The sequence below is a fragment of the Phyllobates terribilis genome, unplaced genomic scaffold (assembly GCF_046119375.1).
Source record: "Phyllobates terribilis strain yellow unplaced genomic scaffold, ASM4611937v1 Scaffold_36__1_contigs__length_13169755, whole genome shotgun sequence".
NCBI lineage: Eukaryota > Metazoa > Chordata > Amphibia > Anura > Dendrobatidae > Phyllobates > Phyllobates terribilis.
In genome coordinates this window covers 11,656,749-11,671,856 of record NW_027362796.1, presented here as the reverse complement: position 1 = coordinate 11,671,856, position 15,108 = coordinate 11,656,749, and the positions used below count along the sequence as shown (strand labels likewise).

Genomic DNA, 15,108 nt, shown 5'->3' with positions numbered 1-15,108 from the left:
GTGATATCTGAGATGGAGGCTGAACATGAGGAGGAGGAGGATGATGAAGCGCAGGAGCTGTACACTGTGGGGGCAACTCTGACTGACATAGGGCCCGCAATCCTCGGTGTGGGGAGGATGTGTTCCGTCCCAAGATCCGACTGGGTCCCGGCTTCCACTATGTTTACCCAGTATGCCATCAGGGAGATGTACCGTCCCTGGCCACAAGCATTTGTCCACGTGTCCGTTTTCAGGTGGACTCTCCCAGTAACTGCGTTGTTCAGGGCACGGCAGATGTTTTGGGACACGTGCTTGTGTATTGCGGGGATGGCACACCGGGCAATATAGTGTCGGCTGGGGACCGAGTACCGAGGGACGGCCACCGCCATAAGGTTGCGGAAGGATTCCGTCTCCACCAGCTTAACAGGCAGCATTTCCAACGCAAGCAGTCGTGAAATGTGCAAATTTAGGACTGTGGCCTGTGGGGCGTTGGCTGCGAATTTCCGCTTTCGTTCAAAGGTCTGGGATATGGACAATTGAACGCTGCGGTGGGACGTGGACGTTGATGCTGTTTCTTGAGAAACTGCCATAACAAGTGAAGACAGAGTAGGGGGCATCTTTGCATGCAGTATGGACAGGGGATTGCCTTGCACACACAACAGGGGGTTCTATTGCACGCACAACAGTGGAAGAAGCAGTGGTGACACCCGCTGACACTGGTCGTGGACCCTGGGGTTCACCCCACAAAGTCGGGTGCTTTGCTGCCATGTGCCTGATCATGCTGGTGGTGGTCAGAGGGGTAGTTTTGTCACCCCTGCTGATGCTGGCCTGGCAGGTGGTACAAATGGCTTTTTTGGGGTTATCAGCAGAGTCTTTAAAAAAATTCCAGACTCTGGAAGACCTACAGGTTGTACTGGCAACGTCCTTTATGTTGGTGTTATGGGGAACTGTTGCTTGCCTTCTGTATGCGGCCACCACACTGCTTCTTCCTGCCTGTTGGGGTACTCTGCCTCCCTCACCCTGTGTGCTGCTGGCCTCGCTCTGCATGTCCTCCTGCCACGTTGGGTCAGTTACTAGATCATCCACCACCTCCTCCTCTTCCACTTGCGCACCACGATCCTCCTCCTCACTTTCTGGCAATTGTCTCGTCATCGTCCACCTCTTGTGACAAATTGCCAGCGTCGACTTCCTGTGGCCGTGGCTGTTCAAATATTTGGGCATCGCTAAATGGGATCTCCCCTTCCACAACTTCAAGCGGAGCAGGCGAGGGGCACAAATCTGGAAATGGACCAGTGAACAGCTCTTCAGAGTGTCCCAGTGTGGGATCAGTTGCTGTCTGACGACACTCGGCATGGTGGGAGGAAGGAGCATCAGGGTGAGGAGGAGTATGCGGTCGAGACTCACGGCGACTAACATTTGACCGTGTGGAAGACCGACCTTAGCTGGTGGTGGCCAGGTAACTGGAAGTATTATCTGCTATCCAATTAATAACCTGTTCACACTGATAAGGTCGCAATACTGGTGTTGTTCTGTGTTTCCCTAGTAATTCGGTCAAGAACTGGGAGTGAGAAGATGTGGCTGTTGGTTGTGGCACATTTTCACCTATCAACGGAAAAAGGGTAATAAAAAGTAGATTACAACCGTGGAAGAGGAAAACCACAGTTCTATTTCTCTGGCCTACACCCGACTCTTTTAAACAATCTGAACAATCAGGGAGGAACCGTTACTGTTTTTCTTAATGGAAAAAATACCAAAAGCTGGATAATAGAGATTTTTTACCATGGAACGGCAAAACAACAGTTATAATTTACTGGTGTATACCAGACTTTTTTAAATATATATACTTGCGGCTGAACAGTGTGCGACACACTCAAACGGTTTTTTTTTTATGTAAAAATGGCCCAAAAGTGGATAATACAGAGGTTTGAACTGTGGAACTGCAAAACCACACTTCTGTTTCTCTGGCCTACACCAGACTCTTTTAAACAGATATATTTGTGTCTGAACTGTCACAGACACACTTTTTTTTTTTGGGGGGGGACACCAAAAGGTTAATAAGACGGGTATTTGTACAGTGTGAAGGAGGGAAAAAAAAGAGGATTTAGATGAGAAAAAAGGATTTTTCCTGGCCCCCCGAGACCTGGAGCTAAGTCCAGAAATTTCAGCAACAGGAGCACACAGGACTGTAATGCAGCTGGTATAACCACTCCGTCTCCTATACAGCCTGCCTGCCTGATATCTGAGATGGATATTAGTCCTGAGAAGGACTGTTTGTTTGATCTGGCAGCCTTTAGAGACCCTACACTAACTATTTTGCAGTATAAATCTCTCCCTAGCTCAGCAGCACTTTCCCTACACTAGCTAATCCCGGGCGTCTGTGTCCAAGATGGCAGCGCCCGGTTTTAAATACTCGAGGTGACGTTGTGCGGCCAGCCAATCACTGTAATGCCCACAAACAACATGGCTGCGGCATTACAGTGACTGGCTGGCAATCCCTGCATGTTCATTGGCTCTGTAAAGAGCGCCAAACATGCTGGGTGGAGACCCGAGCTCCCGCCCGAGTAACCCGGAAATGCTCGGTGCTCGCCGAACATCCCGAGTAGCGTGATGCTTGGGCGAGTACCGAGCAGTGTCGAGCATGTTCGCTCAACACTAGTAGACACCAAACATGTATAGGTTCTTTTTTATTTAAGTAGTGAAATTCCAAATTCCAAAAAAAAAAGGCGCAATTTTCCGAGACCCGTAGCGTCTCCATTTTTCGGGATCTGGGGCCGGGCGAGGGCTTATTTTTTGCCTGACGTTTTTATTGATACCATTTTGGGGTAGATCCGATGTTTTGATCGCCCATAATTGCATTTTATTGCAATGTTGCGGCGACCAAAAAAGCGTAATTCTGGCTTTTGGAATTTTTTTCTTGTTAAGCCGTTTACCGATCGGATTAATTATTTTTTTATATTGATAGATCGGGCGATTCTGAACGCGGCGATACCAAATATGTGTGTGTGGGGTTTATTTTTTATTATTTTATTTTGAATGGGGCAAAAGGGGGGTGATTTAAACTTTTTATATTTTTAAAAACACTTTTTTACACTTCTTGCTTGCTTCTATAGTCTCTATAGGAGACTAGAAGCAGCAACTGTCTGATTGTCTCTGCTACATAGAGGCGATGAGCAGATCACCTCTATGTAGCAGAAATGCTCCTGTGCTATTAGCGCCGACCACTATTTGGCACTTATGGCAATCTTTTCATGACAACCACTGGTGTCTGCTGCAGACCCTGGGTTGCCATGCCCACTCATCAGTGACCCGCGATTACATGACGGGGTCACCAATGGGCTTGGTAAGTGACACACTTCCGGCGCGGCCCTTTTAAATGCCGCTGTCTGAGATTGACAGCGGCATTTAACTGGTTAACAGCCGCGGGTGGATCGCGATTCCACCCGAGGCTGTTGCGGGCACATGTCAGCTGTAAGAATCAGCTGAAATGTGCCCGGTTCAGTGCGGGCTCAACGCCGAAGCCCGTGCTGAACCGGGGGTGATGGCCTGGGGCGTACTCATATACCCCAGGCCAGTAAGGGGTTAAACGAGGGGTACTAACAATTTTGACCACATGTGTAGCTCTATATTCATCCATACCACACAGTGTAGCATTAACTAGCCTGAGCTATTACTTGGATACCTATAGCACGTATACAGTAGAAATAAAAGATTTCATTAACATGTCAGTTAAATTTCTTCTGGATCATAATTATTTCTGCTTTGACAATCAAATTTTTTTTTTTCTTACAAAGGAGGGGAGTAAGTATGGGCAGCAAATTTTCACCGTCATTGGATTAATGTCCAAATGGGAGGAGCAACACATTTACCTTGAGAGCAATATTTACAGCCCAAAAAATCATATGGTACGGTCGATTTATCGACGAACTCCTCCTGATATGGGGAGGCACACAGGAGGAGGCGTTGAAATTTGCACAAAATCTCAACAGCAATGATTTCAATTTGAGATTCACACTTTGTTTTGAAACCCCATAAAACACTGTACATGGAAATTGTGGTATCAAATAACTCCTGTCTTTGTGTTCTTACAAACAAGCTTTTATAAATGCCTCAAACTTCGAAGTGTGAATCAGACCTGAGATCTAACGTGATAGAAGATGACAGTCCGGTGAAGACGGGAAACATATAGACGGCCGGTTGTGATGTAGTCAGTGACAGACTCTGGCCAAATATGTATCTAGAGCCGTAGTGGAAGATGAAGATTTTGTCTTAATCATAAAGTAGTTATTTCTCATATCACGTGTAATCAATATCTCCTGCAGTATTGCTAATGCCGATTCCAGTGTTGGTAAATGAGATTAGAATTAGCAATAAGGAAGATGAGTCTATGGGAAAGGTATTCACTTGCAGATTCTGAGGAAGAAACTACTTGTTGTCTGTGGCCTAAAATATATAGGCTTTATTAGTAGATGTAAAGAAGAAAACTAGATACTGTAAAACATAAATCTCCTCAAATGTTTCCCTTATTATCTCCAGTAATTGTATTATTACACAGGGTTTTTGTGCCGTTACATCTGCTCAACTTCACATTCAGGTCTCTACAATATCGGATCCTCTCAGTGAATATCTTCTATATAAGAGAATTTTCCAGAATTACGCATCAAAGATGAATATGGACACAGACAAGATGGCTGAGAAAATAATGCACCTCACCCTAGAGATCCTCTTCTGGGTTACTGGAGAGGTGAGAGATTCTGATGACATCACATTACATCATTCTTATGTATGGAAATAACAGACAGAACTGGAGAGGTGAGGATTCTGGAAATATTCGTAGTGAGATTTATGAATGTGTCTCTCCATAATCAGGATTACACAGTAGTGAAGAAGACCTCTAGTGAACGCTGTCAGGACCCTGTGTCTGAGGGATGGAGAAGACCCCTGAGCCCAATCACGGAGCTTCCACCTCACCACCTGATACATGAGGACATCAGTGACCAGAAGATCCTAGAACTCACCTACAAGATGATTGAGCTGCTGACTGGAGAGGTGACACTGCTAGGAATGAGGAATGCTGGGACATTTTATAGTAAAGCTATGAAGGGATTGGAGGGATAACTATCATTGTATGTGTCAGGTTCCTATAAGATGTCAGGATGTCGCTGTCTATTTCTCCATGGAGGAGTGGGAGTATTTAGAAGGACACAAAGATCTGTACAAGGACGTCAAGATGGAGGTTCCCCAGCCCCTCACATCACCGGGTAATAGACAGGACTGAATACACACAGCCTTTAATTGTCTATATGTAAAGAATGAATTCAGTCCCTGTATGTGCTTCCTCTAGATCTATCCAGTAAGAGGACAACACCAGAGAGATGTCCACATCCTCTTCTGCCACAGGACTGTAAACAAGAAGATCCCAATGTTCCTCAGGATCATCAGGTAGATGGAGAGAAGGTGTCATGAGATCTCCCCTGTGATGTGTATACGGCTGTGAAGGTCTTGTGTTCGGTCTTGTTTTATCCACCAGAGTTGTATGGTTTGTACTTGTATAATGAGAATGGTGGAGATGGCTGGATTAGAGCTGATCATTAGTGATGAGTGAGTGTATTCGCTATACGCACGGATAGTACAGTGTTCAGGTTACTTGTTATATTGCGAGCATTTGTGTTCGCCTCGCTATATTCGAATGTCCTGCTCTGCAGTTTTGGCGCCTCCTTTGCAGCCACTAAACATTCTGGGCTTCATAACCATTCACAGTAATGCTTCAGACATCTTGGTTGTGGCATTACTGTGATTGGCTGGCCACCCAGCTTCATAGGGTCTATTCAAGCCCTGTCGTCGCCATTTTGTGCACATTGCATCTGGAGCCTGCATTCTATAAGCATGCGGAGAGATTGCTGAGCTGCTAGGGAGAGTGTTTAGGCCTCTTGATAAAACAAAAGCCCTTTTAAGGGCTACCTGCAGTGTATGCTAGTTCTGTGTTTAAAGGAGCCGCTCACTAGCTCCATAGTACCTTCAAAAAAATAGCTCTTTTCAGAGCTGAAGACACACAACAAAGTCAGAGTACAAGGAGGGAGAGATTGTGTATTAGGTAGGGAGTGTATTAAGTAGCGTTCTACCAGTGTCCATATTAAAACAGCTCCTGTCAGAGGCAAAGCAATATTTTGCCAGCACACACAGAAGTAGCATTTTGTGCTGCCTTTTTTTTTTTTTTTTTTTTTTAGCACCAGTCTGTTTTCCCTGCTGTTTTAGGGGTCAGAGCCTGCCTTCTGTCCAAATTAGTCCACTAAAAAAAGTGTTTTGTGCCCTACACAAAGCAGTAGTCCAAACATTTCCTACTGCCTGCAACAAAGCACGCACCAGGCCATTTGAACCACTATTTTGGCTGTGACAGCTAGCTTGGCTTGTGCCATCAACATCTGAAAATCTGTCAACAAAACCCAAAATGCCAAAAAAGTCTGTTGTTAAGGGATGTGTCAATGGTGCGTGAGAAGGCACTCAGTCTGTGTCAGGTCAGAAGCAGCTTGATGCATCCACTATGTTCCTGGAAAAATTTCCCAGTCTGGAACGTAAACGTGTGTGGAAGCCACAAGAGTGAGAGCAGATTCTGAAAAGAGAGCAGATAGCAGAAAAGGCCTCTAAGCATTTGTCAGGCAACAACAAATCTTCCACGACCACACAGTCTACTGTGGATACACAGAAGACTGGCCCATCCAATCCTGAAGCTGGTTCTCCTTCCTCCAACCATTATCAGTCACAGGAGACATATGACCCCAAGCTTGGCCACTCCGAGGATCTGTTTGGTATGTATCCTTTGGTTGGCTCTGGACTATCACTGTGCAGCATTGAAGAGGGACAAGAGGAGGTGGCGTGCATTGATGCTTATGTATTTGAGGACCTATGGCCAGAAGAAAGACACTTGGCGGAACATTATTTTTTGTCTCCAGAGGTGGAGGCTGATGATGATGAGACACAGTTGCTATCAGGTCAGCCTACAATGTCAACTGGGAAGGAGGATGAGATGGAAGACGAGGTAGTCGATGATGAGTCCACTGATCCGACCTGGACCATTGGCATGCGTAGCCATGACAGCAACACAGAGGAAGATGGATATGTAGCACCAACACAGGCACCAAGGGGTCATGGTTTGCCCAGAGTGAGAACTGGGTCAACTGTTCCCAAGAGCACCCCCGCTGTCCGCCAAGTCAGGGTAAGGGGGTGTTCAGCTGCTGTGTGGAATTTTTTTTTCTGAAAGTCCTTCAGAGAAAAACATTGTAGGCTGTAGCATCTGCCATACCAAGTTGAGCAGAGGCCAGGGCAAAGGCAACCTACATTCTCACAAGGCTCAAGTTCGATGCTTGCAAACCTATTCAGGAGACATAAATACAAAACAAAAGACATCAGCCCACCACCTGGATATAGGAGTACTACCGGACTAAGGCACCCTGAAGGAAAAGCCCCTCCAGAGACGGGCCGCCCTCTGGGAAGCCAGTCTTTCATACTCCAGAGAACGTACCTTCACCAGGTCACCTAGGATGTTCCTACAAACTTCATCTGCACTTAGGATTTTACTCTGCGTCAAAACTAAAACTCGTGCTTTCCACGTGAAATACTTGACCACTACACTTATTATGAATAAAGTGGTTCGGTACCTTCTCCCATGGTCTCCGAACGCTCCATAGGCCCACCCGGCATAGGACAGAGTAGCCAGCCGTGACCAACCAATGGATCTCCTGCCCTGTTGTACACCTCTGTATTAAAGCGACAATGAAGCAGGAAGTGCTCCATGCTTTCCAGCATGTTAGCACAAGCCTCACAGGGGGCAATTCCTCGGAGCTCCTGTACTTCAAATTGCCCCTTACACACAGCTTACCTTGGAAGCAGCACCAAGTCAAGTCCCAGTACTTCTTGGGGATCCTGCTAGAATTTAACAAACTCAACCCAACCTCCAGATCCCGACTTGGGCAGTTCTTGAGGACCAATGGACTCTGAAAATGAGAAAGCAAGACCCTCCTATCAAGGAGTTTCCTCGGGAGGGACCTCACTCCCCATATTCCCAGACCCCACCGGTGGATCATTTTGAGAACAGGGATAACATAAGCCGGGAGATGCCCATGCAGTGTGCGAGGATCTTTCAATCTTCCCCCTGAAGATTGATGGCTAAAACCATCCCTTGCAGGATAATACCCATGGAGGAGCCCTCTCCTTCCAGAGGTTTGCCACGTTAACTTTCAAGAAGGTGTTCACTAGGAACACCACGGGGTTCACCATATCCAACCACCCTAGTCTCCTTGTGCGGTAAGTGACCTCCCGCTTGACTAGGTTCAGTCTATTCCCCCATAACATCTGGAAGAACAGACTGTAGACCCGTGTCCAGAGAGGCTTTGGCAAGACACAGACGCTGCCCAGGTAGATTAGCAAGGGGAGCAGGAAAGCTTTGCACAGGTCAACCCTTTCCCTCAGGCTCAAAGACCAACCCTTCCATTGGTCCACTCTTTGGGCGACATCTTTGATTCTGGCCTCCCAGTTTTTCATGAGGTAATCACCCTTGCCGAATTCAGTGCCCAGGACTTTGGCGTGTTCTTGGGGTTCGGGGAGGGTGGCCAGAAGATCAAACATGGGATCTCCGCCTCCCAGCCAGAGACTTTCACACTTATCCTGGTTGACCTTGGACCCGGATGCCTCAGAGTAGCGCTCCACTTCTGACATCACCACCATTGCCTCCTCTTGCGAAGAAACAAATACGGTAATATCGTCCGCATAGGCCACTACCCTCAAGATAGCCTCCGGCGCCGCCCTGCCCATCCGCACCCCTGCCAACGATCCACAATCGATCCTTCTGAGGAAGGGATCAATTGCAAAGGCGTGAAGCAAAGGGCTAAGAGGGCAGCACTGACGGACACCAGATCCTACCCTGAAAGGTTGTCCAATCCACCCATTTGTTTCAATTGACATTTCTCGTGTTGGAGCCATGATTCATGTCAGTCCACTTGGTGCAACAGCTCTCCAAGGTGTGATCACTCCTTTTTAGATGCAGACTAACGAGCAGATCTAATTTGATGCAGGTGTTAGTTTTGGAAATGAACATTTACAGGGTGATTCCATAATTTTTTCCTCAGAATTGAGTGACTCCATAATTTTTTCCCTCTGCTTGGTCTGAAAAAAATTACCCTTACTGAGTACCACATTTTTAATCTTGATTTCTTTTAGTGTTCCTTAAAAGCCTAAAGTTGCCATTTGAAATGAATTTAGTTTTGTGCCATGTCTATGATCTGCTTTTTTTCAACATTAAACAACTGAATGAACATCCTCCGAGCCCGGTGATTCCATAATTTTTGCCAGGGGTTGTACAATGGTATCGTTTAAGAGGGCCTTTGTGGATCAGTTGCTGAAAATATCACCTTCAGATAATGATGGTGGCATAGGTACCAGCTCTTTTCAACACCAAGGGATAATGGGGAGATACACGAACCCAAGCTCCAACGGAGGTGGGGGGAAAATGTGCCCAAATTGGCCAATTTTAAATAAACCAGCAAAACTGCAAGGGCTATCTGTGCCTATAAAAATGCCAAGGAGGGATAAGTTGCAGAACATGGTCAAGGATTACTTTTAAGTGACCATACGTGTGTCCTTTCTGACGCTTCAGTTCCCTTTAATTATTGGGTGTCTAAGCTGAACACTTGGCCCGACCTCTCTTTATATGCCTTGGAGGTGCTGGCCTTCCCGGCTGCTAGTGTGGTGTCTGAGCGTGTTTTCAGTTCCGCTGGGGAAATCATCACTGATAGGCGCACACGCCTCTCCATGGAAAATGCAGACAGACTTACTCTGATTAAATTCAACAAGGACTGGATATCTCCACAGTTTGTAATCCCTCCAGATGACAGCAAGCCAACCTAAATTCACCAAACATGCAGATTCATGCTACTGCTGTTAACCTCACCCCCTTCTCATAAAAACCAGATTCCTTCCTTTGTCAACCATGACTCAGCCCATAGGGCTAATTTTTACAAACTATGCACATTGTGCAGTGGACAAACCAGGACAGTATTCCTACTCCAGCCTAACTACTATTTGTGATTGGAGACCCTTGGGATGGTGGCTTCCTGCGTCAACCATGATTCAGCCCATTGGGCTAATTTTTACAAACCCTATGCACATTGTACAGTGGTCCTACCAAACTAATATTTGTCATTGGAAGTTTGAGGCCCTAGTCACAGGTTGTGCCGCATTGTGACTGAGATAGGGAATACATATTCAATAGAAATGTACTGTCAGTCACCCCATTTGGCAAAAAACATGCCTGGCTTGTGCCACATTGTGACTGAGATAGAGGATACATATTCAATAGAAATTTACACTGACTGTTGATGACCGACTGATGGCCCTCTGAAAATTTGAATTGAGGGCCATAACTACTACAGTACTCCATTGTAGATAATGTTTGACAAGGGATGCCCTTGTCAAGGAATGTCCCTGCACTTATGACACAGCCCCCAGGAGTAATTTTTGGAAGTACGATGCACATTCTGCACTGGACCAAGTAGTACAATATCAAGAAGTCTTCTCCTTCTATATAATCTGGGGAATATTAACAATCAAAAATAACTGAGCCATTTGGAGAAGCTTCACCAATCCATCCTCGAGGGAAGCACCATATATCCTTTGTCCATTGACTTGCACAAGTGATATACAGTGCCTACAAGTAGTATTCAACCCCCTGCAGATTTAGCTGGTTTGATAAGATGCAAATAAGTTAGAGCCTTCAAACTGCAAACGAGAGTAGGTTTTATGAACAGAAGCATAAATCTTACAAACCAAAAAGTTATGTTGCTCAGTTGAATTTTATTAAATTTTAAACATAAAAGTGTGGGTCAATTATTATACAACCCCTATGTTTAATATTTTGTGGAATAACCCTTGTTTGCAATTACAGCTAATAATCGTCTTTTATAAGACCTGATCAGGCCGGCACAGGTCTGTGGAGTTATCTTGGCCCACTCCTCCATGCAGATCTTCTCCAAGTTATCTAGGTTCTTTGGGTGTCTCATGTGGACTTTATTCTTGAGCTCCTTCCACAAGTTTTCAATTGGGTTAAGGTCAGGAGACTGACTAGGCCACTCCAACACCTTGACTTTTTCCCTATTGAACCAGGCCTTGGTTTTCTTGGCTGTGTGCTTTGGGTCGTTGTCTTGTTGGAAGATGAAATTACGACCCATCTTAAGATCCTTGATGGAGGAGCGGAGGTTCTTGGCCAAAATCTCCAGGTAGGCCGTGCTATCCATCTTCCCATGGATGCGGACCAGATGGCCAGGCCCCTTGGCAGAGAAACAGCCCCACAGCATGATGCTGCCACCACCATGCTTGACTGTAGGGATGGTATTCTTGGGGTCGTATGCAGTGCCATCCAGTCTCCAAACGTCACGTGTGTGGTTGGCACCAAAGATCTCGATCTTGGTCTCATCAGACCATAGAACCTTGAACCAGTCTGTCTCAGAGTCCTCCAAGTGATCATGAGCAAACTGTAGACGAGCCTTGACATGACGCTTTGAAAGTAAAGGTACCTTACGGGCTCGTCTGGAACGGAGACCATTGCGGTGGAGTACGTTACTTATGGTATTGACTGTCCCCACTGCCATGAGATCTTCCCGGAGCTCCTTCCTTGTTGTCCTTGGGTTAGCCTTGACTCTTCGGACAAGCCTGGCCTCGGCACGGGAGGACACTTTCAAAGGCTGTCCTGGCCGTGGAAGGCTAACAGTAGTTCCATAAGCCTTCCACTTACGGATGATGCTCCCAACAGTGGAGACAGGTAGGCCCAACTCCTTGGAAAGGGTTTTGTACCCCTTGCCAGCCTTGTGACCCTCCACGATCTTGTCTCTGATGGCCTTGGAATGCTCCTTTGTCTTACCCATGTTGACCATGTCTGAGTGCTGTTCACAAGTTTGGGGAGGGTCTTAAATAGTCAGGAAAGGCTGGCAAAAGAGATCTTTAATCCACACATGTGAAGCTCATTATTCTTGGTGCCTGAACTACTTCTTAATACTTTAGGGGGACCAAACAGAATTCTTGTGGTTTGAGGGGTTGAATAATAAATGACACTCTGAATTAACTTTTTACGTTTTAAAAAAAAAAAAAAAAAAATTTGCTGCAGTGCATTTCCCACTTCCAGGCTGATCTACAGTACAAATGTCACAATGCCAAGTTAATTCCGCATGTGTCAACCAGCTAAATCTGCAGGGGGTTGAATACTACTTGTAGGCACTGTATTTGAGCTCGTCATCCAGTTAACTAGTGCAGCTTTATTTTTCCGGTTCACTAAGTTCAGCCATACCTGAAGATCGCAGGCTGCACTCACTGCTACCTACTAGTACTCCATTTCTCTTGGATATTTTCTCTGTAGTCTCTGCCCCTAAATGAGTTAAATAATACAGTGAGGGCCCTACAATATGAGTAAGTGATGGCACTCTCAGATGTACACGAGGGACCTCCAAAATCTCTAGAGTAGGGCACTTCAATATGTATGTTACAGGGCCACACGAGGGCTCTCACAAAACTCAGCTTTCCTGCCTACTAAAAGGCCTCTGAACATTTGAATTTAGGGCCGCAGTATCACATGGTGGTGGTGGTGGAAGAGGAGGAGGAGGGTCAAGCCCAACGCTACAATGGGCACATTGTAAACTGCTATTGAATATGTATTCCACTATCTGAGTGTCAATGATGGAGGGACCGCCCAAATGTCTAAGTAACAGCTGTCCCTCCAAGTCGCATGTTACAGAGCCACCTGAGGCCTCTCAAGTAAAAGATCTACATACCTACTAGTACTTTCTAGCTGTGCTTGTAAAGTGCTGGGGAATAGCGAACTGAAAAATGATTTATGTCCGAGGGACCTACAAAATGTATAACTCAGGGCCCTCCCAATTGTAAAAGGCGAAAAAAAGCCACAACATTATGTGTGAACAAAGGCTAAAAGGATATTTTTTAGGTTTCTCTAGTTTATATAGCCTTATATACAAGTGATTGTGCAGGAAAAACTGTTTCATAATCTTTTTGGCCTGTTAAATGCAATTTAGGTTAGGTTTGGTAGTTGTTCTTGTGTGTCTGTAAAGTGGCGTAATACTGCGACAAACTTATTCCCAGAAACCATATGTGAGTCAGAAATGCAGGCATATTCTCCAGGCTCTTCCCATTCTGTTTCATCACTTTCCTATCCATTCCTGCCTTTTCCTCAGGCCCCCAGACCTCTTTGTAGGGTCCAGCATTTCCCATTGACTTACATTGTACTCGCTATTTGGAATGAATACGCGATTATTGCAAAGTACTCATTATGAGTATAGCGATTACGGATATTACGGTACTCGCTCATCACTACTGATCATATATGTGACTTTTCCATCTGTCTGTGACTTGTACAATATTTGTTTCAGGGTGAAGATCTGAACCATATTAAAACTACAAAGACATATGTGAGGGGTGATGAGCGGTGTAAAGAGGAGATTCCTACAGATAACCGTCCAGGTGAGTAGTAACCACTAAATGCAGAGAAGTCACAGATTCTTCTCAGTCACCGGCTGTGGCTGGTTTACTGGTCATGTAGTCCAGCTGTATCACGATCGTGTGATCACCATTTTGCCTCTAAACCAAAACATTGTCCTCCACCAAAAACAGTTCAAATGACTTTGGGCATTGAAATCCCTTTTCTATAGAACTTACAACTAGTGTTGAGCGATACCTTCCGATATCAGGAAATATCGTATCGGATTGGATCGGGCCGATACCCAAAAAGTATCGGATATCGCCGATTCCGATACCGGAAACCAATGCAAGTCAATGGGACACAAATATCGGAATGAAAATAAACCCTTTCTTTCCTTGTAGGTTAATTCTACATGAAGTAAAACAACTAAGAATAATGTAGAATGACATGAAAAGCCGGCAATTCATCAGCGGCATACACCGGTACCCGACAATTTACAACAGAAAGAATAGAGCTTCACACATAGATTAGATAGATAGAAACATGTCAGTCACATATATATGAAGTACAGTGACAGTGTTGCTTACTGTACTTGTCATTTAGTGTAAAGGATTTATTAAAAAAAATATTAGTGTTTTCGTGCACCGTCTCTTTAAAAAAACCGGCCGGCAATTCAGCAGCGGTACCCGACAATTTATAACAGACAGAATAGAGAATCACACATAGATTAGATAGATAGAAACATGTCAGTCACATATATATGAAGTACAGTGACAGTGTTGCTTACTGTACTTGTCATTTAGTGTAAAGGATTTATTAAAAAAAATATTAGTGTTTTCGTGCACCGTCTCTTTAAAAAAGCCGGCCGGCAATTCAGCAGCGGTACCCGACAATTTATAACAGAAAGAATAGAGCTTCACACATAGATTAGATAGATAGAAACATGTCAGTCACATATATATGAAGTACAGTGACAGTGTTGCTTACTGTACTTGTCATTTAGTGTAAAGGATTTATTTAAAAAAATAATAGTGTTTTCATGCACCGTCTCTTTAAGAAAGCCGGCCGGCAATTCAGCATCTGTACCCGACAATTTAGAACAGAAAGAATAGAGAATCACACATAGATTAGATAGATAGAAACATGTCAGTCACATATATATGAAGTACTGTGACAGTGTTGATTACTGTACTTGTCATTTAGTGTTAAAATAAAGGATTTATTTAAAAAAAAATTGGCGTGGGGTTCCCCTTAATTTTAGGCTCTAGCGGAGGTTAAGCAGACAGCTGGGGCAAATGTTTGAAGCCTGGGAAGGGGGTAATACCCACGGAGCTTCCCAGGCTACTAATATCAGCCCGCAGCTGAATACCTAGCCTTTACTAGCTATTAAAATGGGGGAACCCCCCCAAAAAAATAACGTGGGGTCCCCCCTAATTTAATAGCTAGCACAGGCTAGGCAGACAGCTGGGGGCTGATATTAATAGCCCAGGAAGGGTGCCATGAATATTGGCCCCCTCCCAGGCTAGAAACACCAGCTGTCAGCCGCCCCAGAAATGGCGCATCCATAGGATGCGCCAATTCTGGCACTTAGCCTCGCTCTTCCACGCTGCCCTGGTGCGGTGGCAGGGGGTAATAGGGTTGGGGTTGATGTCAGCTTA

At 45.3% G+C, this 15,108-nt stretch overlaps 1 protein-coding gene across 2 annotated transcripts in view; it reads left to right on the top strand.

Moving 5' to 3' along the window:
* The window catches only part of LOC141182851 (uncharacterized), a 63,906-nt gene that overhangs the window by 38,814 nt on the left and 9,984 nt on the right, over positions 1-15,108 (top strand). For both annotated transcript variants that reach the window (XM_073660979.1, XM_073660978.1), the window contains exons 3-7: positions 4,571-4,720; positions 4,846-5,025; positions 5,114-5,237; positions 5,321-5,418; positions 13,401-13,491. In XM_073660979.1, coding sequence (XP_073517080.1) covers positions 4,571-4,720; positions 4,846-5,025; positions 5,114-5,237; positions 5,321-5,418; positions 13,401-13,491 — 643 coding nt within the window. The remainder of the gene's footprint in view (positions 1-4,570; positions 4,721-4,845; positions 5,026-5,113; positions 5,238-5,320; positions 5,419-13,400; positions 13,492-15,108) is intronic.